Source organism: Microcaecilia unicolor, chromosome 8 (genome assembly GCF_901765095.1).
Source record: "Microcaecilia unicolor chromosome 8, aMicUni1.1, whole genome shotgun sequence".
Lineage (NCBI taxonomy): Eukaryota > Metazoa > Chordata > Amphibia > Gymnophiona > Siphonopidae > Microcaecilia > Microcaecilia unicolor.
The window spans coordinates 5060169-5086833 of NC_044038.1; the positions used below are offsets into that span (position 1 = coordinate 5060169).

The 26665-nt window shown below is 45.2% G+C and overlaps 1 protein-coding gene across 1 annotated transcript in view; it reads right to left on the reverse strand.

The window, feature by feature from the left end:
* Nucleotides 1-26665, reverse strand: part of LOC115476498 — a 78583-nt gene that overhangs the window by 38537 nt on the left and 13381 nt on the right. Inside the window, exons 5-10 of the mRNA XM_030212899.1 lie at nt 25866-26016; nt 24877-25057; nt 19742-19867; nt 14885-14947; nt 11543-11665; nt 11291-11446 (exon numbers count right to left, since the gene is read on the reverse strand). Of these exons, the coding sequence (XP_030068759.1) occupies nt 11291-11446; nt 11543-11665; nt 14885-14947; nt 19742-19867; nt 24877-25057; nt 25866-26016 (800 nt within the window). The remainder of the gene's footprint in view (nt 1-11290; nt 11447-11542; nt 11666-14884; nt 14948-19741; nt 19868-24876; nt 25058-25865; nt 26017-26665) is intronic.

Genomic DNA, 26665 nt, shown 5'->3' on the forward strand with positions numbered 1-26665 from the left:
AATTTGCTGAGCTTTGCCTTAGATGCCGAATCAGCTGACCAATCTAGCTGCCACAATGAGTGCCATGGACTTTGCCAAACACAAAGGTCATACAGAGTGTCTGAAAAGAAGACAGACCCTATCTCAATCGTAGTCACTTCCTGATCCAACAAAAACCAATCATCCAATGACCTATCCAGGACCCGCTCAACCCAGCAAAAACATGCCCTGGCCACCAGGTCCCCACAGATATCTGCCTGGAATACCAGAGCCACCACATCAAAGCTCTGCTTCAGAAGGGCCTCCATCCGATGGTCTTGAGGGTCCTTAATTGCTGTACGGCCATTCACTGGAACAGTATTCTTTAGTCACCACAGAAACAACAGCATGAACCATAGGAGGCCGCAAAGGTTCTCTATCCTGCTCTGGAATAGGACAGACATGAACAATAGAATGGGCCACTTTAAACAAAGCATAAAAATTCCATTACATCTGAATTACATCACATATATATGATATGGGAAAAGATCTGGAGGCCTTAAAAGGGATCCACCACCCACGGAGCTTCCTTAGGATCTTCCTCAAATTTTAGCACAGCAGAGACTTAGTACATACGTAGTGCCATACTGGGAAAGACCAAAGGTCCATCAAACCCAGCATCCTGTTTCTAACAGTGGCCAATCCAGGTCACAAATACCTGGCAAGATCCACAAAAAGTACAAAACATTTTATACTGCTTATCCCAGAAAGAGCGGATTTTCCCCAAGTCCATTTAATAATGGTCTATGGACTTTTCCTTTAGGAAGCTGTCCAAACCTTTTTTAAACTTCACTAAGCTAACCGCCTTCACCACATTCTCTGGCAACGAATTCCAGAGTTTAATTACACGTTGAGTGAAGAAAAGCTTTCTCTGATTCGTTTTAAATTTACTATATTGTAGCTTCATCGCATGCCCCCTAGTCCTAGTATTTTTGGAAAGCGTAAACAGACGCTTCACATCTACCCGTTCAACTCCACTCATTATTTTATAGACCTCTATCATATCTCCTCTCAGACGCCTTTTCTCCAAGCTGAAGAGCCCTAGCCACTTTAGCCTTTCCTCATAGGGAATTCGTCCCATCCCCTTTATCATTTTCGTCGCCCTTCTCTGCACCTTTTCTAATTCCATTATATCTTCTCTCTATATAAAAAGCAACACCGACTCCTCCACTCCCATGGAAGGAGTTCCTTTATCATTTTAGTTGCTCTTCTTTGAACCTTTTTAATTCCAGAATTAAATGCAATACTCAGGGGTCACGTGATGCTCTGAAGAGAGGAAGACGTGGTCCCGCGATCTCCTGGGCCCTGGCTCTCTAAACTGCCTTAAAATAGGATCTCCAGCTCACATCTCTCCCCAAAAGACGATAGAAGGAACAGTTTAACCCCTCATGGACAAATATTTAAGTTCGCCAACGCAAACAATGGCGAACCGAGGGAGCAAAAAGGAAAAAGAAAAAACAAAGGCGCCAACCGCGATAGCAGAAGAACGCCCTGCAAACGGGGGAACCCGGTTCACCACGTAGCAATTGCAACAGATCGTGGAAGCAATGGACACCGCACTAGACCCGAAGCTAGAAAAACTATACACGAAAGTGACCAACCTGGAAATGCTCATAGCAGACACGGCAGGACGAACTGGAGAACTGGAAAGAAGAGTCTCCGCTGTAGAAGATGCAGCAGGCCCCGCGACGCAGAGAGAAAAAAAAATGGCCGCCACACTGGAAACCCTGTCAGCAAAAGTAGAGGACCTAGAGAACAGGTCACGGCGGGGAAACCTTCGCATAGTGGGGCTGCCAGAGTCAGTAAATGACCGACTGTTATCCGATTTACTAGAAAAATGGTTAGCAGAAGAGTTCGCGTTATCGGACCATGCAGGGAAACTATGCCTGGAAAGGGCACACCGCATAGGTAGGAGGCAAGAAGGCAGGCAGACCCCACGAACAGTGATTGTAAAAGTACATAATTATGTGCACAAAGAAGAAATATTAAGAGGGTTTCGCCAAAAAAGGAATACGCTGCAGTATGAGGGACAGCAGATACGTATCTTTCAGGATTATTCAGCAGCACTGCAGGAAAAAAGGAAAAAATTCACCCCACTGTGCCAGAAATTACATGAAAACCAACAGGTATTTATGCTGATTTACCCAGCAATATTAAAGATCAAACATGAGGGCCGTTGGAGGCAATTTGAGGATATTCAGGAAGCTCAGAGATTCGTGATGGAGCTGGAGACAAGAGACCAGCAAGGAAACACTGAGCAGACAAACGGCTGAGGCGCACGAAGGAAGGGAGACCTGCAGTGCAAAAGGTTTGTTTTTGGGGACCGATACTGAGTAATAAAAGAATTTCACAATGGATGTAGAGCTGGGGCGGAGGGGGAGGGGGAGCTGGGGCCCGGGGACACGGGAAACCCCAATACCCATTAAGGATAATGGGAGTAGATAAAGAGGGGAGGGGAGAAGGGAAGACGGGGGATGAGGGGAGTTCTAAAAGAGGAAAGGGGAGGGAAGGGGGAAGGGGGAAGGGAAAGAGGGGGGGTAGAGGCTGAAGGTCACAATCAGGAGGTACTACTAAAAAGCTGGGTATCTCTAAAGAGGAGAAGGACTGAGCGGAGGGGGAGACTGGTGGACTTAAAGATCAGGTGTAAATGGAGATGGATATTCCAAGGGGGGAGGCTGGGTCCCCTGAGGAAGGGAATAGAATGTAAACTGAAGTTCTATGTTGCACACAGAGGAGATGGCTAATTTGCAAGGAGGGGGGACTAGACTGATCTCTTGGAACGTAGGTGGGATCACATCCCCGGTTAAAAGGGCAAAGATTTTAAGTGCTTTAAAGCGGCATAAGGTGGGAATTGCATGCCTACAAGAAACCCGGTTATCTCAGATAGAACACCAGAAATTACAAAGGCACTGGGTGGGAGAGGTTTTTTGCTCCTCAGCAGTGGGGAGAAGAGGAGGGGTGGCGATTTTAGTACACAAAGCGGCAGCAATAAAAGCTAAATTTTTATTTGCGGACAGTGGGGGACATTACGTAGGGGTGCAATTAAATTGGCAGGGACAGACGAGGCTACTTGTAGCAGTTTATGCACCCCAGTCCGGAGAAAAGAACTTTTTTGCAGACCTTTTTGCAAAATGCCAGAAATATGGCTCTGACCCACTAATTATTGCCGGAGACATGAACCAGGTTATGGAGCCAGAATTAGACAGGACAGGCAGACAACCGAGAGGGGAGACGTTAGGACCTAGCGTGCTTGAGACCTTTTGTGGCGGGCTGGGGATGGTAGACCCGTGGAGGCTACTTCATGATACAGAACGAGATTACACACACACCTCACGGGCCCACGGAACCCAATCCCGCATAGATTATATTCTCGTCTCACAACAACTGTTTTCCCAGGTTCTGAATGCGACTATTGGCCCAGATGAAATATCAGACCATGCTATGATTTGGATAGACATAGAGGCCCAACCATATTACCGAGCGGCTGGAGGTTGGCGTTTTCCAGCATACCTATATTCTTCCGCTGAGTTTGCTGCATATCTGGCTGACAAGTGGGCAGATTATAACTTGAACAATAAACAGCACGTAGATAATGCGGGCCTTTTCTGGTCCACTGCAAAAGCGGTAATGCGGGGGGAGGTGATGGCATACATTGGAAGGAGGAATAGGCAAATAGCACAGCGGGTGGTGCAGGCAGAGAGGAGGGTAAAACAGGCCAGACGGAAGTACACGGCTCATCCCACACAGGACTTGTTCGAGTCCTTAATTGCAACACGGACAGAGTTAAATAGCCTGCTCCAGGAGAGGTTTATGAGAGCCACAGTGGCCCGCAAATATCATCTCCATAGATTTGGAGACCGCCCGGGAGGCATGATGGCTAGGTTGATTAAAGGAGCTCGCAGAAGGCTAGTGGTGACTAGCATACGCAGTGGCCCTAATTCATGCACTACAAGCCCGGAGGAAATTGCGAAGATTTTTAGAACACATTTTGAGGAGGTATATTCAGGGGAGCAGACAGGGGAAGAGCTACGGGGAAAGATTCAAGAATATTTAACTCAGTCTAAAATACCACATTTGACGGGAGAACAGATGGAGTCTCTGGACTCCCCACTAGATGAAAAAAAGTGATGAAAGCAATACAGGCTCTAAAAATGCACTCAGCACCCGGCCCTGATGGGTTTTCGGGTGAGTTTTATAAATTGCTTAAACAACAAGTAGTGGGGCCCCTGCTAGGCCTGTTTGAAGAGGCGATAGAAACAGGAAGGCTCCCCAGATACGCGAATGAAGCGCTAATCACTTTAATCCCCAAACCAGGACGAGATTCCACAGACCCAGCTGCTTATAGGCCGATATCACTAATTAATGTGGATGTTAAAATCCTTTCTAGGCTATTAGCAGAACGCCTAGCAAGTGTACTTCCAACGTTAGTAGGAGAGGAACAAGTGGGATTTGTCCGTGGTAGGCACTCAGTGTTAAATGTCCGCAAGCTGCTGGCAGCTGTGATAGCGGCACCTGGGGGAACTGCAACAAGCCTAGTGATTAGTTTGGATGCGGAACGTGCTTTTGATAGGGTAATCTGGTCATTTATGTTTGAGACATTGCAATGGGTGGGAATAAGGGGCTGGTTCCTGCAAGCGGTTAAGATGCTTTATGTGGATCCACGGGCTAAATTATTGGTAAATGGGGTTAGAACTCAAGAATTCCTAATAAGGCGGGGAACAAGACAGGGATGTCCTCTATCCCCATTACTATTTTTGATATCATTGGAACCCCTATTATGTAAAATTCGCGTGGAGCCTGGAATCCGGGGTATGAAGGTGGGCAAAGGAGAGGTGAAGTTATTGGCTTATGCAGATGACATATTGCTTCTGGTGGAAGACCCGCAGACATCAGTGGCGCGGCTACTTGAGAAGATAGGGGAATATGGGAAGTTATCGGGGTTTAGATTAAATCTGGGGAAATCCTTGGCACTGCCGATGTCCCCCACTGTTCAGACCAGCTGGAGTGGCCCCTTCCCTTTTAAATGGGCGGAGGAGAAGCTTAAATATTTGGGGGTGGAAATCCCGGTAGATTTGTCAACATTGTATAGAAGGAATGTACGGCCTCTGCTGGAGGAAACTAAACGCCTCTTAGGGATCTGGGGATCTTGTCCACTTTCCCTGGCGGGGCGCATTGCCTTATTTAACATGATGATAGCACCAAAATGGCTGTACAGATTCCAGATGCTACCACTGTATTTACGGGGAAGGGAGGAGAAAACATTACATGAAGTGTTAAGGAAGTTTTTGTGGAATAACAAACGCCCCAGAATAGCGTTGAATGTACTGTGTAAGCCTAAAACACATGGGGGTATGGGATTACTCAGTATCAGGTACCTCACAATTGCCTGCACCATGAGACATGTTCGCGATTGGCTAGTAGGAAGCCAACAGTTTACAAATACCCAGCTGGAAGCATCATTGAATCCGGAGGTGCATCTCAGCTGCTTAATGCACACCTTAAAAACAAGACCCGCTGGGCAGCAACCTTTGAACTGTTTTGTGCGATCAGCAAGAGCAATGTGGCGGTGGTTGTGTCAAAGACAAGGCTTCGCGGCAGAGGCTACTCCTTTTCTATCATTGAATCTTAACCCAGATTTCCCAGATGGATCATCAGCGCAACATTTTAAATCATGGAGGATGAAGGGGATCCGGTACCTATTTCAATTGCTGGATGAGGAAGGGCAGGTAAAGCCACTGGCAGAATTACAAAGAGAATTTGGTTTGACTGCATCAGACTTTTATGCCTATGCACAAGTGAAGCACTATGCACAATCATTGGGAGCCATGAATCTGGCAGAAGACGTACAGGAAACGATATCAACAGCACTCACTCTGGGATCGGAAAATTTGGTGCCACTGCGATTTCATCATAGACACCTTTTGGACACAACAGAAGATATAGACTATCGCAAAATGGCACGGGATTGGAAGAGGGATCTAAAAGTAGAGATCACAGCGGATATGCTACAAGGTTACCTGCTATCCATTCTACATAGGGCGGCATTCATAAGGCAATGGGAACAGCAATATAAGTTTGCCACGCGGGCTTACATCGCACCAGCCAGAGCACGAAAGGCAGGTTTTGGAACAGGAAACTGCCCCAAATGCGGAGAAGAAAAGGCGACTTTGGGCCATATGTTCTGGCAATGCGCACAGATTAGAACCTTTTGGAAGCGGGTTCTGGCAGAGGTCAGACATTACTGGAAGCGGACAGTGGGAGAAACCCCGCTGTTATTATTTGACGTTTATGTTATCGCCAAACCGATCCCTGTGGGATGCACAGGCTTTCTCAGAAGGACAGTGTTAATAGGAAAAAAGGTGATTCTGCTCTGCTGGAGAGAGACTCAGGCGCCTACAAAAGAGCTGTGGAGAACAAAAATGACCGAACAGTTGCACCTGGAACTCTGTGGACTCACTGAGGCAGCATACTCACAGCAGGAGCGGAACGCATTCTGTAGGGTGTGGGAACATTATTGGACCACCCTTCAGCCTAGCATCAGGAAGAGGATCATACACAGATTGAAGGGGAGAGAGGAGACACCAGCGACACCTTTTGGTACATCACAGAAGTGACATTAGACCTTTAATCAGACCTCAGAGGGGGGGAGGGTGGGAAGGGAGGAGAAGGAGGGAGGGAGGGGGGATGGAGGGATTATTACAGACAATGGACCACTGATAATGTCTGCTTACCGTTTTAGTAGCAATTAGGTTAGTTAATAGAGGTTTGGTAACGTAGGAGAGAAATTTATAAAGTACTGCTTTCTACACAGAGGCTGGATAGTTCATTGATGTTTAAGTACCTTTGTTTGAGATATGCTGCAGATGTTAGATATGATAACTTATCTGAATAAAACAGACTCCAGTATGAGGGGAGGGGGGAGGTGGGATATAAAATGAAAAGTTGATAATAATGTTTGGGGGAACAATGTGGAAGAACTCATTGTACTGTGGTTTTATACTCTTTCTCTGAAAATGTCTGTTCTATTCACATTTGTATTGGTAACGTCCTTAATAAAAATCATTGAAAGATAAAAAGCAACACCAACGTTCTATGAAGCCTCCAGCCGGAAGTGTGAAGGGGGCGAGATATCCGGTTTCCCTATGAGTGTCTGCCCCGCCCTCTCTGTAACACAGTCAGTGAAGGAAAACAGCAGAGCACGAAATCAAATCGCTGGCTCTGTAACAGTGAAGGACTCAGAGGGGGGAGGGGAGAGAGGCCAGAGGGCAGGGACACACACACTCAGAAGAAAACATTGCTAGCCCCAGAGGAGGGAGGGGAGAGAGGGCAGGGACACACACACTCCCACATGCACACAGAAGAAAACATTGCTAGCCCCAGAGGAGGGAGGGGAGAGAGGGCAGGGACACACACACTCCCACATGCACACAGAAGAAAACATTGCTAGCCCCCGTTTCATTTGCATCAGAAACGGGGCTTTTTTACTAGTTTTTTGATGTACGGCGACTAGAATTGAACACAATATTCGAGGTGCGGTAGCACCATGGAGCGATACAAAGGCATTATAACATCCTCATTTTTGTTTTCCATTCCTTTCCTAATAATACCCAACATTCTATTTGCTTTCTTAGCTGCAGCAGCACACTGAGCAGAAGGTTTCTACGTATCATCAACGACTTGAGAAATAAGTTCCTGCCCTTCTCTGTGGACATAGCAGGAAGGAACATACTGCTGATGACAACCGTGGAAACCAATTCCCATTGCATTACATTAGGGCTTATATCCCGCTAACACCTTTTCAGTTCTAAGCGGTTTATAAACATCTTAAAAGGGTGTAGAAATCAGAACATTCCTCTGATAATTACAATGGATTGCTTTGGAGACAAGCAGGAATCTAGCTATCAAACATATAAACGGCGAGTGACCGTACTCACTCGCAAATGCGCAGTAGAGACCTTCTCTGCCCCGCCCCCACGTCAATACGTGATGACGGGGGGGGGGGGGGGGGGGGGGGCGGAACACAGAGGGTCTGTACTGCGCATTGCTGAGGGAGGGACACCGCCGTCTAGCGCTCCCGCCACCCACCTACCCGGTCGGGCCCTCGCTCCACTATTGAAACAGCGAGGGTCCGGGAATGCAGCACTGAGCTCTGCTGAGCTGCCGACATCGCCCTTCCTTCTTCTTCTTCTTTGCCTCTGTCCCGCCCTCGATGACGTTACGTCACACGAGGGCGGGACAGGCAGAGAAGAAGAACGAAGGCCGACGTCGGCAGCTCAGCAGAGCTCAGTGCTGCGTTCCCGGACCCTCGCTGTTTCAATAGCGGAGCGAGGGCCCGGCCGGGTGGAAGGTGGGTGGTGACGGCTCGGTGGGGGGGGGGGGCGCGAACTCGGAGGGGGAGGGGCAGCGGCGAACTCGGCGGTGGGGGCGGGCCTTTCAACCCCCCCTTCCTATAATAGCCCGTTTTTACGGGCTCAAAGTCTAGTTCCTCTGATAATTACAATGGATTGCTTTGGAGACAAGCAGGAATCTAGCTATAATACATATTTCCTAAATAACAAAGCTTTTATCTTCTTGATTGTGAAGGACAGAACATTTCGGCAATGTCTTTCCAGAGTCTGGCTGTTTGAACGGCATGAGATTTGTCAAAGAGCGCTAGTCTCTTCTTAACCTTAGATGAGGGGAAAGTGAAAAAAAATTAGCAGTCTCTTATCTCCTATTTCTTCCATTTTGACTACTGTAATATTTTATATCTATCCATTACTGTTAAACTTCGCTCAAAACTAAAACTCCTGCAAAACACTGCAGCCAAACTGATATTGGGACTTAAAAGATCAGATAGTTCTTCTTCAGCTCTTATTTCTTTTCATTGGCTCCCATTTACTACTACTACTACTTAACATTTCTAAAGCGCTACTAGGGTTACGCAGCGCTGTACAATTTTAACATGGAAGGACGATCCCTGTTCAAGGAGCTTACAATCTAAAAGACAGGTGTACAATCTAAAAGACAAGTGTAGAGTCAATCTGATAGGGCATACTATATTTCTCGAAAGGTTAGGTGCCGAAAGCAGCACTGAAGAGGTGAGTTTTAAGCAGAGATTTGAAGATGGGTAGGGAGGGGGCTTGGCGTAGGGGTTGAGGAAGATTGTTGCAGGCATAGGGTGAGGCAAGGCAGAATGAGCAGAGCCTGGAGTTGGCAGTGTTGGAGAAGGGTACTGAAAGGAGGGATCTGTCCTGTGAGCGGAGGTTACGGGCGGGAACATAGGGGGAGATGAGGGTAGAGAGGTAGTGAGGAGCCGCAGACCGGGTGCATTTGTAGGTAAGGAGAAGAAGCTTGAATTGTATGCAGTAACTGATCGGAAGCCAGTGAAGTGACTTGAGGAGAGGGGTGATACGAGTATATCAAGCTCTTGTTCTGTTTAAACTGTCCTGTATAATATTCAAAATGTTTGATGGCTTTGTTCCTGCTTATATTCTTGATTTTTCTTTTTTTTTTTTCATTTTCCTCTGTTAACAGTTTCATTAGAACGAGCGACTCGTTTCACTTGTTTCCGCCTTCATTTTAAGGAGTCAGATACAAGCGTTATCTTGAGGCTTCTTTCATTTTATCAAGCTCCTCGTTTTTGGTCATCTCTTCCATTAGAATTACTTTTTTGGGGTTCTTATAGTTTTCGTAAAAAACTTGGAAACTTTTTATTTAAGAAATTTATGGGTTAATTTTTCATTTTTTTTTTTTTACCCGTTTTGAACCATTTTTATGGGAGATAGTAGGATACATTACATTACATTATACAATGCCACAGCTTTTGGAAACGAATCCACAATATCAGTGTCTCTGGCAATGACATATACACACAAACCAGGACTTGTAGCCACCAACTCAAAGAGAGTGCTTAAAACAGTTCACACCAGTATAATATAATAGAAATATTTTTTATGTGTATAGAGTACCCTCAGATATTTACCACTATTACTGCAGTCAATAATGCTGCTACAAAGTGGCATAGCACTTCTTTCATCAGGTAACTCTAACAAATTTTTTGGGAGGAGCAACATATGCTCATTTTTTTATGCTTCCCAATCACCTCAGTGCTATAAAATCGCTTATCACTTTTAAAATTGTATATACTAGGTGAAAACTGTGCACTTATCTCTTAAGTTCTTGCCTCCCTGGCAGAACTATCTTGCCTTGCTGAACCATTCATCAGTTGCCTTCCCCTGAAACCGCCCAACTCCGTGGGGTTTCAATCACTTTCCTCAGGGACAAGGGTTAAGGCTGCATAATTCTTTTCTTCCTCATTCTTTTGGAAAGGCAATTTTATATAGGTACACAGGTGTGTATGTTGTCTTTATAGAAGATGTGTAGCATGTGCACCTATGTGCTTTCACAGTCTAGGCACTCTGATATACAATTACCCTTTTGATAAAATGACACTCTCTATTACTTATCTTAAAATATGTTAAGAACATAAGTGTTGCTATACTGGGACAGACCAAGGGTCCACCGAGCCTAGTATCCTGTTTCCAACAATGGTCAATACATGTCGCAAGTACCTGACAAAATCCTAGAAAAGTAAAAACAGGTTTGATGCTGCTTATCCTAGAAATAAGCAGTGGATTTTCCCAAGTCCATCCTAATGGCTTCTCGACTTTTCTTTTAGGAAATTTATCCAAAACTTAACTGCTTTTACTACATTCTCTGGCAATGAATTCCAGAGTTTAATTACACCCTGAGCGTAATGTTTTGATGTTTCTCTCATATATACTATCTGCTACCTCATTTGCTTATTTCCGATCTGACGAAGAAGGGCAACCTTCGAAAGCTAATCAAGAAATGTATTAAGTTATGTCCAATAAAAAAGGTATCATCTTATTTTCTTTTCCATGTTTTATTTTGTTTGATTTCTATTGATAACCTTAAGAGTGGACTAACACGGCTACCACACCTCTCTACCCTGAGTGAAGAAATGTTTGTTCTAAATTTACTACTTGTAGCTTCATTGCATGCCCCCTAATCCTTGTATTTTTGGAAACAGTAAACAAGTGATTCACGTCTACCAGTATTTTGTAGACCTCTATCACATCTCCCCTCAGCCATCTCTTCTCCAAGCTGAACAGCCCTAGTCCCTTTAGCTTTTCCTTTATCATCACCCTTCTCTGTACCTTTTCTAATTCTACTGTATCTTTTTTGAGGTGCAAAGGTCAGAATTACACACAGTATTTGAGTATATGAAGATACAATATCGTTCAGAGACACATGCAAAGGTTCTTACTTGCCCTCATCTTCCATTCTCTTCACCCGAGCCTGCACCACAGGTAAGGACTCCCAAAGAAATTCCTTTTTTCCTTTCTTGATTCGTTCCCCTGTGACATTCTGACCCATTAACACAGAGGTCAGTAAGTAGTCACTCCATGGCAAAACATTAAGCCTAGCAAAGAGAAGGAGAATTTTAACTACAGACATTTTCAAGCCAGCTCAGAATGATACTGCTAGTATTAAATTGTGCTGATATCCAAGAGTTTACCTATTTGTAAAGGAATAGCAGTGAGGGGGAAATACCAGAGACTTGAAGAAATCTACAAATTTCCGATACAGATTGTTAGGAAAATTATGCAGCACCAACATCTTCTGAAGAGTTACGGTAATCCTACAATGAAATGAAAAAATACCCAAGTAATTCAAATGCGTAACTGGTTCTTCTTTAACTGTGAAGATTTACTGTGGGTGTCAGATTGGAGCAAACTCCTTTGTAAAATCAGCCCTAAATCTACCGTATTTTTCGGACTATAAGACGCACTTTTTTCCCCCAAAATTTGGGAGGAAAAAGGGGGGTGCGTCTTATAGTCCGAAGGTAGAGATTTGGCTGGCAGGCCGCCCGCCCGCCCTCCGAGTTCGGGATCGCCCTCCCCTGTCACCTCCCTACTCACGCGATCTTCCCTGGTGGTCTAGTGACGTCGGGGCAGGAAAGAGCCGAGAATTGAAGTCTCGGCGGCCATTTTGAATCTCGCTGAGACCGTCAGGCAGCAATGCATACAGGAGGATGGAGAGCAGCACGCTGGGCAGGAAAGAGGGGGCTCTTTCCTGCCCCGACGTCACTAGACCACCAGGGAAGATCGCGTGAGTAAGGGGAGAGGTGGTGACAGGGCCGGGGAGGGGGGAGGAGGTAACCCTGAGGGCGATCCGGAACTTGGAGGGAGGGATTCGGACAAGACGCACCGGAGCACCTAGGTTTTAGAGGAGGGAAAAAGCAAATTTTTTTTTTCCTATTTCCCTCCTCTAAAACCTAGGTGCGTCTTATGGTCCGGTGCGTCTTATGGTCCGAAAAATACGGTAATCTTTGGAGTGCATTATGCCTTTTATCACAGTAAATTTATACTGCTATTTGATTATAAAATTTAATTCAAGTACTTATTGTCCACTTAGACAATCATGAGCTCAAGGCAGATTACAGCTTAACACTGATAGCTACAATGAATCTGATGAAATCTTTCCTGGAAAGTAAGATGCAAATTGTTTGGGTGAAAAAAAGAGCCCTAAGTAAATACAATAAGCTTATGATTAAAACACACACTAGTCATTTTGAAGGTTAAATAACTAAAAATGCTAAATGTAATAAATGGTGTCTTTTAGTCAACTTTTAAAGGTCACCTATTTGCTTTGGACCATTATTAAATTGTAAAGCATCTTTCTTTTTTTTTTTTCCCCCAACCGAAGCAAAAAATTAACACTGGTCTCATAGCAAACAAACCAAATGAAACCTCTAGTATTTTAAGATATTTATCATTTCAAAAACTGCAGAAAGGGAAAGGGAAAAAATAAAACAGAAGAGTACATCTAAGTGAAAAAATAGAGGAACCCCAATTTTCTCAAAAAAGAAAATAAGCTGTCCAGTAGAGCAGCACAAAATCATAGAAAGTTGTATAGCATCTTAAAAACAACGTATACAATAAATCCAACAACCCTTCGCAAAAAGGGAGTGGAGGAGTGGCCTAGTGGTTAGGGTGGTGGACTCTGGTCCTGGGGAACTGGGTTTGATTCCCACTTCAGGCACAGGCAGCTCCTTGTGACTCTGGGCAAGTCACTTAACCCTCCGTTGCCCCATGTAATGCCACGAGTGGGGAAAGAGCAGGGTACAAATGAAACAAAAATAAAATAGATACTATTGGAGATTCTACATGGAATGTTGCTATTCCACTAGCAACATTCCATGTAGAAGGCTGCGCAGGCTTCTGTTTCTGTGAGGCTGACGTCCTGCACGCATGTGCAGGACGTCAGACTCACAGAAGCAGAAGCCTGCGCAGCCACATTGGTGATCTGCAAGGGCCGACTTCTACATGGAATGTTGCTAGTGGAATAGCAACATTCCATGTAGAATCTCAAATAGTAGCAACAGTGGAGGAGTGGCCTAGTGGTTAGGGTGGTGGACTTTGGTCCTGGGGAACTGAGGAACTGAGTTGGATTTCCACTTCAGGCACAGGCAGCTCCTTGTGACTCTGGACAAGTCACTTAACCCTCCGTTGCCCCATGTAATGCCACGAGTGGGGAAAGAGCAGGGTACAAATGGAACAAAAATAAAATAGATACTATTGGAGATTCTACATGGAATGTTGCTATTCCACTAGCAACATTCCATGTAGAAGGCTGCGCAGGCTTCTGTTTCTGTGAGGCTGACGTCCTGCACGTACGTGCAGGACGTCAGACTCACAGAAGCAGAAGCCTGCGCAGCCACATTGGTGATCTGCAAGGGCCGACTTCTACATGGAATGTTGCTAGTGGAATAGCAACATTCCATGTAGAATCTCAAATAGTAGCAACAGTGGAGGAGTGGCCTAGTGGTTAGGGTGGTGGACTTTGGTCCTGGGGAACTGAGGAACTGAGTTGGATTCCCACTTCAGGCACAGGCAGCTCCTTGTGACTCTGGGCAAGTCACTTAACCCTCCATTGCCCCATGTAAGCCGCATTGAGCCTGCCATGAGTGGGAAAGCGCTGGGTACAAATGTAACAAAAATAAATAGATACTATTGGAGATTCTACATGGAATGTTGCTACTATTGGAGATTCTACATGGAATGTTGCTATTCCACTAGCAACATTCCATGTAGAAGGCTGCGCAGGCTTCTGTTTCTGTGAGTCTGACGTCCTGCACGTACTTGCAGGACGTCAGACTCACAGAAGCAGAAGCCTGCGCGGCCACATTGGTGATCTGCAAGGGCCGACTTCTACATGGAATGTTGCTGCTAGTGGAATAGCAACATTCCATGTAGAATCTCAAATAGTAGCAACAGTGGAGGAGTGGCCTACTGGATAGGGTGGTGGACTTTGGTCCTGAGGAACTGAGTTCGATTCCCACTTCAGGCACAGGCAGCTCCTTGTGACTCTGGGCAACTCACTTATCCCTCCATTGCCCCATGTAAGCCGCATTGAGCCTGCCATGAGTGGGAAAGCGCGGGGTACAAATGTAACAAAAAAAATATATAACAACCCTTGTTCCAGAACCTGGCCAAAATACGTTCCAGTTGGCCCCCAGGAATTAGTGCTGAGCAATGATTGGGATACTCTTCTTTCTGGGGTTTACAACTGCTGCCTCTGCTGCACCTGAGCCCTGTTTAGCCTGAAAAACGGAAACTAGATCCAGGAACTAAGCCCAGGTCTCTCAAATGGAACCAGTGTTGGGCCACCGGGCCAGCCCTCATCAGTCACTGAAGCAAATTCTACCATAACTGAATGCTGCAGTTAACTAGAGTAGCCACTTCTTTTTGATGGTCCTGGTACTTGGTTAGTACCAGGGTCATCACGAGCAGAAGCAGAAAATGTCACACCTGAATTTTCTTAGAATCCTTCCCTTCTTCAAGGTGCAGCATCTTACCTTTCCATCAAATGGACTACAGCACTCTTCAGCGTTGAAGTGGGATCCTGAGCTTGGCCAGTCCTGACAGAAAGAATATAAAGGTTGTCGTTTTATATCCTTCCATTGCAACAAAGCTAAAAGAATTGCAAGAGTATGTAGTTACATAAGCACATAAGTATTGCCATACTGGGAAAGACCAAAGGTCCATCAAGCCCAGCATCCTGTTTCCAACAGTGGCCAATCCAGGTCACAAGTACCATGAAGAAACCCAAAGAGTGGCAAGATTCTAGAATTCTAAAGAACAACAAGATTCCATGAAGAATTTCAAAGTGTAGCAACATTCCATGTAGAACCCCAAAGAGTAGCAAGATTCCATTCAGAATCCCAAGTACATAAGCACATATGTGTTGCCATACTGGGAAAGACCAAAGGTCCATCAAGCCCAGCATCCTGTTTCCAACAGTGGCCAATCCAGGTCACAAGTACCATGAAGAAACCCAAAGAGTGGCAAGATTCTAGAATTCTAAAGAACAACAAGATTCCATGAAGAATTTCAAAGTGTAGCAACATTCCATTTAGAACCCCAAAGAGTAGCAAGATTCCATTCAGAATCCCAAGTACATAAGTGTTGCCATACTGGGACAGACCAAAGGTCCATCAAACCCAGCATCCTGTTTCCAACAGTGGCCAATCCAGGTCACAAATACCTGGCAAGATCCCAAAAAAGCTCAATACATTTTATGCTGCTTATCCCAGAAATAGCAGTGGATTTTCCCCAAGTCAAATTAATAATGGTCTATGGAGTAGCAACATTCCATGTAGAACCCCAAAGAGTAGCAAGATTCTAGAATTCTAAAGAACAACAAGATTCCATGCAGAATTTCAAAGTGTAGCAACATTCCATGTAGAACCCCAAAGAGTAGCAAGATTCCATTCAGAATCCCAAGTACATAAGCACATATGTGTTGCCATACTGGGAAAGACCAAAGGTCCATCAAGCCCAGCATCCTGTTTCCAACAGTGGCCAATCCAGGTCACAAGTACCATGAAGAAACCCAAAGAGTGGCAAGATTCTAGAATTCTAAAGAACAACAAGATTCCATGAAGAATTTCAAAGTGTAGCAACATTCCATTTAGAACCCCAAAGAGTAGCAAGATTCCATTCAGAATCCCAAGTACATAAGTGTTGCCATACTGGGACAGACCAAAGGTCCATCAAACCCAGCATCCTGTTTCCAACAGTGGCCAATCCAGGTCACAAATACCTGGCAAGATCCCAAAAAAGCTCAATACATTTTATGCTGCTTATCCCAGAAATAGCAGTGGATTTTCCCCAAGTCAAATTAATAATGGTCTATGGAGTAGCAACATTCCATGTAGAACCCCAAAGAGTAGCAAGATTCTAGAATTCTAAAGAACAACAAGATTCCATGCAGAATTTCAAAGTGTAGCAACATTCCATGTAGAACCCCAAAGAGTAGCAAGATTCCATTCAGAATCCCAAGTACATAAGCACATATGTGTTGCCATACTGGGAAAGACCAAAGGTCCATCAAGCCCAGCATCCTGTTTCCAACAGTGGCCAATCCAGGTCACAAGTACCATGAAGAAACCCAAAGAGTGGCAAGATTCTAGAATTCTAAAGAACAACAAGATTCCATGCAGAATTTCAAAGTGTAGCAACATTCCATGTAGAACCCCAAAGAGTAGCAAGATTCCATTCAGAATCCCAAGTACATAAGCACATAAGTATTGCCATACTGGGAAAGACCAAAGGTCCATCAAGCCCAGCATCCTGTTTCCAACAGTGGCCAATCCAGGTCGCAAATACCTGGCAAGATCCCAAAACTGCTTATCCCAGAAAGAGTGGATTTCCCCCAAGTCCATTTAATAATAGTCTATGGACTTTTCCTTTAGGAAGCCATCCAACCTTTTTAAAAGTCCGCTAAGCTAACCGCCTTTACCACATTCTCTGGCAATGAATTCCAGAGTTTACGGCAAAAACGCATTTCAGTTATGGCCCACAGCAGAATTAAGAGTCCTATCAAGAAAAAAAGGTAATTTTACAAAGCAATTTCTGTGCTCAATGCATGTTTTATACAAGAGAAGGACAAATTAGGTCTTACCTGATAATTTTCTTTCCATTAGTTCTTCACACTATTCCAGGACTTGTGGGATGTTTATATCCATCAACCAGCAAGTGGAGATAGAGAATACAGAACTGAGCTCCACTATACAGACCCCTACAACTAGCCCACTTCTCCAGTATAAGTCAGCGAGGAGAAAACAAAAAACCCAGACCAGGGGCATGTCCAGCAACATGAACCATAACCATAAACTCATGGTCCCTGGAAGTATGACACGAAATGAAACAGCACCGGGCCGCCAAGGCCCACCAAACAGACCCCCCCCACACACACACACACTTAACACTACTCCACGTCTCAAGCATGGCCTCAAACCACGGGTGGGCTACTGGAATAGTGTGAAGAACTAATGGAAAAAAAATTATCAGGTACAACCTAATTTCTCCTTCCATTATGTTTCTCTCTACTATTCCAGGACTTGTAGGATTTTCAAAAGCTATCCCTCAAAGCAAATATGAACAAAACAGTCACAGAAGTGGAAGAAGATAAAGCATCAAGATGATACCGTCTTGTAAAACATGTAGCTTTTATTGTACGTTCTGTATATACAAATCCCAGTCAACTGAACTCAACACACTGTGTTTCGTTTTATCACCCTTCATCAGGAGTCATAAGTACATAAGTGCATAAGCACTGCCACGCTGGGAGAAGACCAAAGGTCCATCAAGCCCAGCACTCTGTCTCCAACAGCGGCCAATCCAGGCCCCAAGAACCTGGCAAAAACCCAAAATTTAATAACGATCAATGGACTTTTCCTTCAGGAATCTGTCCAGACCCCCTTTAAACTCAGCAAGGCCAGCTGCCGTCACTACCTTCTCCAGCAATGAGTTCCAGAGTCTAACCACGCGCTGAGTAAAGAAAAACTTTCTCCAATTTGTTTTAAACCTACCACATTCTAATTTCATCTTGTGTCCCCTGGTTCTATTATTGTTAGAAAGCGTAAACAAACGATTCACATCTGTCCGCTCTACCCCACTCATTATTTTGTAGACCTCTATCATATCACCCCTCAGTCAGCTGCTGAATATTCCCTAATAGAGACTCGTCATAAAAGTTTTGTATAAGAAGGATAAACCTTGCATTCAGCGCCTTGTCAACAGCTTGAAATGCAAATAGAAACTTTAATAAGAAATGCGAGCGTAATCACTAGCTGTTGAACACAAGGTTTATCCTTCTTGTATAAACATTTATCCACCAAACGAGTGCCTTGGGCCAGGTGCCCCCCCCTCCTCCCCCCCCGTAATGGGCCCTCCAACCCGACAAACTGGCATCCATGGTCACCACCACCACCACAAGTGTAACAGGTAGGGGGGAGATGGGCCTGGGTCCGCCTGCCTGAAGTGCACTGCACCCATCAAACACTGTTCTAGGGACCTGCATACTGCTGTCAGGGTGCTGGGTATGACATTTGAGGCTGGCATACAGGCTGGGAAAAATGGTGTTTCTTTTTATTTTTTTTTTGTGTGGGAGGGGTTTGGTGACCACTGGGGGAGTACAGGGAGGTCATTCCCTATTCCCTCCGGTGGTCATCTGGTCAGCTGGGGCACTTTTTGAGGCTTGGTCGTGAAAATAAAAGGACCAAGTAAACCCAGTGAAATGCTGATTATCGCCGGGTTTTATTTTTCCATTATCCGCGAAAGCCGGCCATCTGGTAGCCACGCTCATGCCCGCCTGTGTTCCGCCTTCGCCGGCGACACGCCCCCTTGAACTTTCGCCGGCGATTCGAAGGGAAAGCGGCGATGCTGTTAAAAAGTCAGCTTTCGATTATATGCTTTTCGCCACTTTTGCAAAATAGCCGGCGATCTCCCGATTTGTGTCGGAAGATCGCCGGCGAAAAGTTTTGATTATAAGCTGGATAGTAACATAGTAGATGACGGCAGAAAAAGACCTGCACGGTCCATCCAGTCTGCCCAACAAGATATGTGCTACTTTATATGTAAACCTGACCTTGATTTGTATCTGTCTTTTTCAGGGCACAGACCGTATAAGTCTGCCCAGCACTAGCCCCGCCTCCCAACCACCAGCCCCGCCTCCCAGCACTGGCTCTGCCATCCAATCTCCGCTAAGCTCCTGAGGATCCCTTCCTTCTGAACAGTGATAAAAGGTGAATCAAAAAAAATAAAGTGAGCTATCATTTAGCATATTTTGATGCAATTGAAGTGATAGCACAGATTATGCATTGTCAAGCTCACCTTTAAACTTCCCTTTCAGTGCACCAGTGGTGCTCCTAGGGGGGCTGACACCCGGGGCGGATCGCCGATGCGCCCCCCCCACCGGAACAGCGCGACGCCCCCCCCCCCCTCGGCGAAAGAACCCCACCCCCCCCGGGTGCACGCTGCTGGGGGGGGGGGGGGGGGGGGGGTTGCCATGCGCCTGCCGGCTCTTCGTTTTCATGCTCCCTCTGCCCCGGAACAGGAAGTAACGCCACTGCAGTGCACATATTAAAATTGCTATGAAACGGAAGTAAGTTTAGTAAACCCTTGTATGCTACAAGAGAAGAAAAAGATCTAATTTTAAGGCGCCTTACTATATCAGCCTCAGTATGTCAGAGAAATCCCATTTGTAAGTAAGGAAGAGGCATTAGCTCTCAATACACAGCTATTTTAGCAGCCAGTTACTACAAAAGGGAGACAGTAAACTCAAGACAATTTATGTTTAGGATAAAAATTCATCTTATTTTCTTGCAGAAGCAGGGCTTGTGCTCTCTCTCCTGGAGGTGAATACTTACTGTGGACGCTCCTTCTGAAGCATTAGTTCTTTGGCTACTCCCAGAAGTATGACAGCTGCTGTTTCTGGATTTTCTTGCTCCACTTGCGTTAGAAATTTGCTTACGAGATCATACACTGGAGAATATCTGGAAGGGAGAGGTGAAAGGACAAACAACTTAACTTTACAAACAAACCAGCAAACTGACAGGTCTCTCTGCTCACCCAATTCTAGCTGAAGAATGACAATTGTGAGAGGACGCTATAAAGCGCCAGTTATGTCCAGATATGGTTCTATAATATAGTTCACATTGTTTTTTTTTATCTTTATAATTAGCGTTTAAATGGTTTGAATCATCAGCCCATTTTAAGCAACCAAACTTTCATATTTATCTGACTATATTTTTATTTTAATAAGACAGTTTCTTGGTCCGCAAAACCACATCACCATTGAAAAAAAAACATCAACACACCCAATGATAACAGAGCAATTGTCATCTCAAAATCCAACCCCAAGTAGAGTGAGCCTTGAGCACCAGCGGCACCCTCTAGCCATTCAGGAGGTAGGCAGACGCAATGGTCTCCTTTATTCACCGCTCAATGGAAGCTTTGGAAGCCGCCACACCCTTCTTAGGGCCACCAAACGGCACAAACAGATGATATGACCTACAGAATTCCTCCATTCTAGGTAAGCAGAGCCACAGTGCCCACTGCACATCTAAACGCGCCAAGCGTCTCTGCTCCCAATCACCAGAGACGTGTCCCAAAACCAGCAACGAAATTACCCAATTCACACAGAACATGGAAACCACTTTAGGCATGAAGGACGGAACCATCTGCAAAGTAACCTTTTCCTCATGCGAACAACATGTCAAGGCCCGCAATTCCGAAATCCTCCACACCGAAGAAGCCAAAGGTTAAAAAGGCGCTGAAACCAATATCTCCAAGACCAAATTCAAATCCCAAGGAGGCACCAAGGGATGACAGGAGAAAACGAACCTGGCCGTGGAAGGACTCCAATGCCGCTAACTGCACCTTTATGGTCACAAGCCTGGAGAATATCTAAAAGAACCAAAACTGAAGCCTGGAAACGAGATACACTACGTTCCAAACAGCAATCTTCAAACACCCGCCAGACCTGAATAAATGCCAAGGATGTGGCTCGCTTGTGCACACCCAACATCGTAGAGATCACTTGCCTGGAGAAACCACGCTTCCTCAAAAACCCCCGCTCAAGACCTATGCCACAAGCGACATCCACATGGGACCTTGCACAGAAGACTCAGAAAGCCCCGTAGCTGAAGAGTACCATCAATCACCAGACGCACGAGTGGAGGAGTAGCCTAGTGGTTAGTGCAGCCGACTTTGATCCTGGGGAACTGGATTCGATTCCTTGCGACTCAGGGCATACGCAGCTCAGTGGGTCCAAAATGGCGCAAACTAGAAGATATCGTTGGGGTCAACCAAACTGCCAAACACCCAATCAGCTATCCCCCCCCCCCCCCCCCCCCCCCCAATAATGCTGAGCTTTGGGACATGACCACCAGATGTGAAGATAAGTACCCTGACCCTCACATTTACGCCAACACCGATCTGACCCGCTCCCATATACAGCTTTCAGGCGTACCTGGGTGAGGTGACCTTCAAATGCACTCAATCTGCAGCCCCCCATTACCTCTCTACCCTCCTCTCCCCCTATGTCCCCACCCGTAACCTCCGCTCTCAGGACAAATCACTCCTATCTGTACCCTTCTCCACCACCGCTAACTCCAGACTCCGTCCCTTCTGCCTCGCATCACCTTATGCCTGGAACAGACTCCCTGAGCCCATACGCCATGCGCCCTTCCCTGCCCATCTTTAAGTCCTTACTCAAAACCCATCTCTTTTCCCTTGCTTTTGGCGCCTAACCACCTTCCCCATTCATGATACACTGACTACACTGACTACATAGTTTGTTACCTTTAGATTGTAAGCTCTCTTGAGCAGGGACTGTCCTTCCCCATGTTTTCACTTGTACAGCGCTGCGTAACCCTAGTAGCGCTATAGAAATGCTAAGTAGTAGTAGTAGTAGTACCTGGGTGAGGTGCCAATGATAGAACAGTTTATATCCATTCTCAACTAAGCTACTAGAAACAGATACTCTTAAAAGGTTTTTATATATCACCCCCACTCATGATCTGCGTAATCTACTCCCAGAGCCTCCTCCCACAGTTGCAGAGAAATAGGCTCGACCCAGAAGAAGATGGACACAGGTCATAACGCCAAAGCTTAAGAGTCTGAATGATAATAGGGTTAGTGGTACACATAAGCCTTCCTAGGACTGGTATGGATAGGGGGAATACGGAATGGGACTTGATATACCGCCTTTCTCTGGTTTTTGCAAATATATTCAAAGCGGTTTACCTAGTATATACAGGTACTTATTTGTACCTGGGGCAATGAAGGGTTACGTGACTTGCCCAGAGTCACAAGGGCCAGTGGGAATTGAACCCAGTTCCCCAGGATCAAAGTCCACTGCACTAACCACTAGGCTACTCCTCCACTCATTCCACCAATAAGAGCCAACCTCTTCAGTGATGTCACAATGGCTTGATTGCCTGATACTTGGCTCACTTCTGATATTGTGATGTCATAAGGGAAAGGGGGAAAGGGAACTGGGACTTGATATATCGCCTTTCTGAGGTTTTTGCAACTACATTCAAAGCGGTTTACATATATTCAGGTACTTATTTTGTACCAGGGGCAATGGAGGGTTAAGTGACTTACTCAGAGTCACAAGGAGCTGCAGTGGGAATTGAACTCAGTTCCCCAGGATCAAAGTCTGCTACACTAACCACTAGGTTACTCCTCCACTAGCAACATTCCATGTAGAATCTCAAATAGGGAAAGGGAAATAGGACTTGATATAACACCTTTCCGTGGTTTTTGCCAGTACGTTCAAAGAGGTTTACATAGTATATTCAGGTACTTATTTGTACCTGGGGGAATGGAGGATTAAGTGACTTGCCCAGTGTCACAAGGAGCTGCAATGGGAATCGAGTCCAGTTCCCCAGGATCAAAGTCCACTGCACTAACCACAAGGCTACTCCTCCACTCCAAGGCAGCACCCATAATGGAGTATCCCCCATAAGGGTGTGCTCCATCTTAACCCAGCTTTTATCCCGATCACATTGCCAATTTACAAGATATTTAAGCTGGGCAGCCTAATAGTAAGCCCTGAAGTTGGGCACCTCCATCCTCCCCACACCCGTCGCCAATGTTGAAAGAGCATCTGCCTCTGCACCCTCGGTGGTTTCCCCTGCTATATGAATTGAAAAACCCTTCAGTGCAGCTTTCAAAAAAAACCAAACTGATCAGGGACATGTAAAGGTGCAAATAAGTGTAAGAGTTTTGGGAATAGTATCATCTTGATCGCGTGAACGCTACCCAACCAGGAAATATGCAGACTATGCCACCGGTCTAGATCTGCCCAGAGTTTCTGCAACAGTCCAGAGTAATTAGCGTGAAACAAACTCTCCAAGGTGGATGTCAAGTTGACCGCCCAAATACCATACCGAACTGGCATTCCAGCTATAAGTGAAACGACTCTGCACATGACCCAGCTCAGGCTCAACCACTGTAAGGTTTAACACCTCTAGTTTGGATTTATTAATCTTAAAATCCTGATATCTGCCCAAACGTTTCCAACAAGACGCCAACAGCTGACAAGGGTTCCATGGGGTCTGACAGTGTGAACGGGATATCATCTGCAAACAGAAGAATTTTATTCTGCACTCCCCCACACCTAATTCCGCGAATCAAAAAAGAGCAGCGTACCATTTGTGCCAAGGGTAGCTAAGGCAAACAAAAAAAAACCTCAAGAAAAGCAAACAACCTTGCCTACTACCCCAGGCAAGCTCAAATATATTTGTATAGCCCATGTTTGTACACACAGGCTCTAGCAAGTCTGAGGATCAAGTCCTAATCCAGGCCAGATACTGTCCAGAGATGACAAATTCTCCCAAAGCTTGAACAAGATAGGGTCAAGAGGCCCTATCAAAGGCCCTCTCCGCATCTACACCCAGGATCACTGCTGCAGCACATCTCTGGTGAGCTACCAAAATATAAGACAAATCAAATTCTATTTTTGATTATTTATGGAGTGGAGGAATACCCTAGTGGTTAGAGCAGCAGGTTAAGAACCAGGGAAGCCAGAGTTCAAAACCTACCGACACTCCTTTTAATCTTGTGCAAGTCATTTAACTCTCTACTGCCTCAGGTACATACTCAAAGTGTGTAAGCCCTCCAGAGATAGGGAAATATCAGCAGTTCTTGGATATAACTGGCCTTGAGCTCCAACTGAAAAAGGTGTGAGCTAAATCCAAATAAACACATGATTGCATGTTATTTTATGTTTCAATTTATATTGTCATTCCTCACTTGCGGCATGTATTGATGAGTAAGCTATAAGTTTGATACATGAAATTAAATGTCTATAGAATGTATATGAAATCCATTAGAAAAGCCTAGAATATCTAGTTCTCTCCAGCTAGTTAATTCCCTTCAGGTTCCTTCTGTATTTGAGTGGTTAGCTGTTTATACAACTGTCCTCTCAGGAGAGAAACATCACACCTATGCAGCCATTCACACAACAATATAACACACTTCACTGGCTCCCTATCCGTTTTCATATCCTGTTCAAACTTCTTCTACTAACCTATAAATGTACTCACTCTGCTGCTCCCCAGTATTTCTCCACACTCGGTCCTTCCCTACACCCCTTCCCGTGCACTCCGCTCCATGGATAAATCCTTCTTATCTGTTCCCTTCTCCACTACTGCCAACTCCAGACTTCGCGCCTTCTGTCTCGCTGCACCCTACGCCTGGAATAAACTTCCTGAGCTCCTACGTCTTGCCCCATCTTTGGCCACCTTTAAATCTAGACTGAAAGAGGTATCTTTAACATTGCTTTTGACTCGTAACCACTTGTAACCACTCGCCTCCACCTACCCTCCTCTCCTCCTTCCTGTACACATTAATTGATTTGCTTACTTTATTTTTTGTCTATTAGATTGTAAGCTCTTTGAGCAGGGACTGTCTTTCTTCTATGTTTGTGCAGCGCTGCGTACACCTTGCAGCGCTATAGAAATGCTAAATAGTAGTAGTAGTAACACACCACCTGTATATTCTTGTTTCTGCATGATAGTAGTTGCATTTAACGCATCCCATGCTTTTCTGTATTTGTCCACGATGACAGTCGCACACGCAGATATATGAAACGTCTTGAGAGAGTTGCTCTCCTATCAAATAATCGTTATATTGTGCTGAAAGCTCCTGCATAAATTTTAGCAAGCGATTTCCTAAAACCAAGACAAAAACACACATAGGTTTTTTTGTTTGAAATAAAGTCATGAATTTTATGGAGCACAACTGGAATACATAGCACCAGACAGTCTGTAAAAGAAATACACAATCGCATTATGCAAAAGACAATTGGATATATGGCACAATGGCTTGGATGTTAGAAGCTCTATTCTCAACTTCCTAATCTTAGGAAGCCAGGAATTATACATGTAAATCTGCACTGGATGCATAGGCAAGGGGGCACGGTGGCACAAAACTCTAGATGTGTATTTCCCATTACAGCAGGAAAATGCATGTCTGTGAACTCAGAGATCAGCATATGTATAAGCTCTGAAACAACCTTTTGCACATTAAGGTATGGTAATAAATTCAACTGCCCCAAATGTGATGCCTGTGTCCAATTACGAAGGAGTGTAACCTGCGCAGAGTGGAGAGTGCAGTTCTGGTCGACTTGCAGGCTAGACTGGATGGACCATGCAGATCTTCATCTGGGGAACTGGCTTCTGCTGATGTTTTCAAAGTTGAGAATTGTAAAGTGGTTTCTCCCACAGTACAGAGCTGCTATACACACGTCCATTCCTGCATGTATTTTAGAAAAGGCTCTACATCACCAGATCGTTTTCTAAAACACTACCTGAAATTGGACACATCCCGACCAGATATGCATGTTCTATCTAAAATGGGGGATCAATATATCATTGTTTCTAACAAACTCCAACTTATGTTTATCTGAATTAAAAAAAAAAAAAAAAAAAGACATATTGAATTCCTGTAATTTGGACAATCCTGAAGCAGAAAGCATACCTCCTTGACGCAGGTTTGCATCTATTTCCGTGAGGTCCAGGTTGAACATGGTAAGTACGCCCACCAGGGCAGTGTCCCTTGCAGCCTTCCAGTACTTGCTCTTGTTGTGTGCGTTGCAATGACAAATAGATGGAGTTGTCCAATGCGGACACTGTTACAATGGCGACAAAGGTATACTTTCAATTAGTGGCATATCTTTACTGAGACATCTAATACAGTGCTGGTGGGAGACAGCATGCAATACCTGTATCTCTGTTATACTTAAACACACACTAACGAAATCCCCAGGCTTTGTTCCATCTGGAAACCTCACAGTGATGGAATTCACAAAAGCCTGGGGCAAGCACAGATGATGACTAGCTGCAAGGAAGTACGGAGAAAGCTAGAATCCATGAAACTGAACAAAATGAAAACCTATGAGGTGCCATTGGCTCCAACTAAATACTACTACTACTTAACATTTCTAGAGCACTACTAGGGTTACGCAGCGCTGTACAAATTAACGAATAAGGACGGTCCCTGCTCAGAAGAGCTTACAATCTAAAGGACGAAATGTTAAGTTGGGGTATATGAGATTTCCTGAGAAGAGATGCAGTGATTAGGTGCCGAAGGCGACATTGAAGAGGTGGGCTTTGAGCAAGGATTTGAAGATGGGTAGGGAGGGGGCCCGGCGTATGGGCTCAGGGAGTTTGTTCCAAGCATGGGGAGAGGCGAGGCAGAAGGGGCGAAGCCTAGAGTTGGCGGTGGTGGAGAAGGGTACTGAAAGGAGGGATTTGTCTTGAGAGCGGAGGTTACGGGTA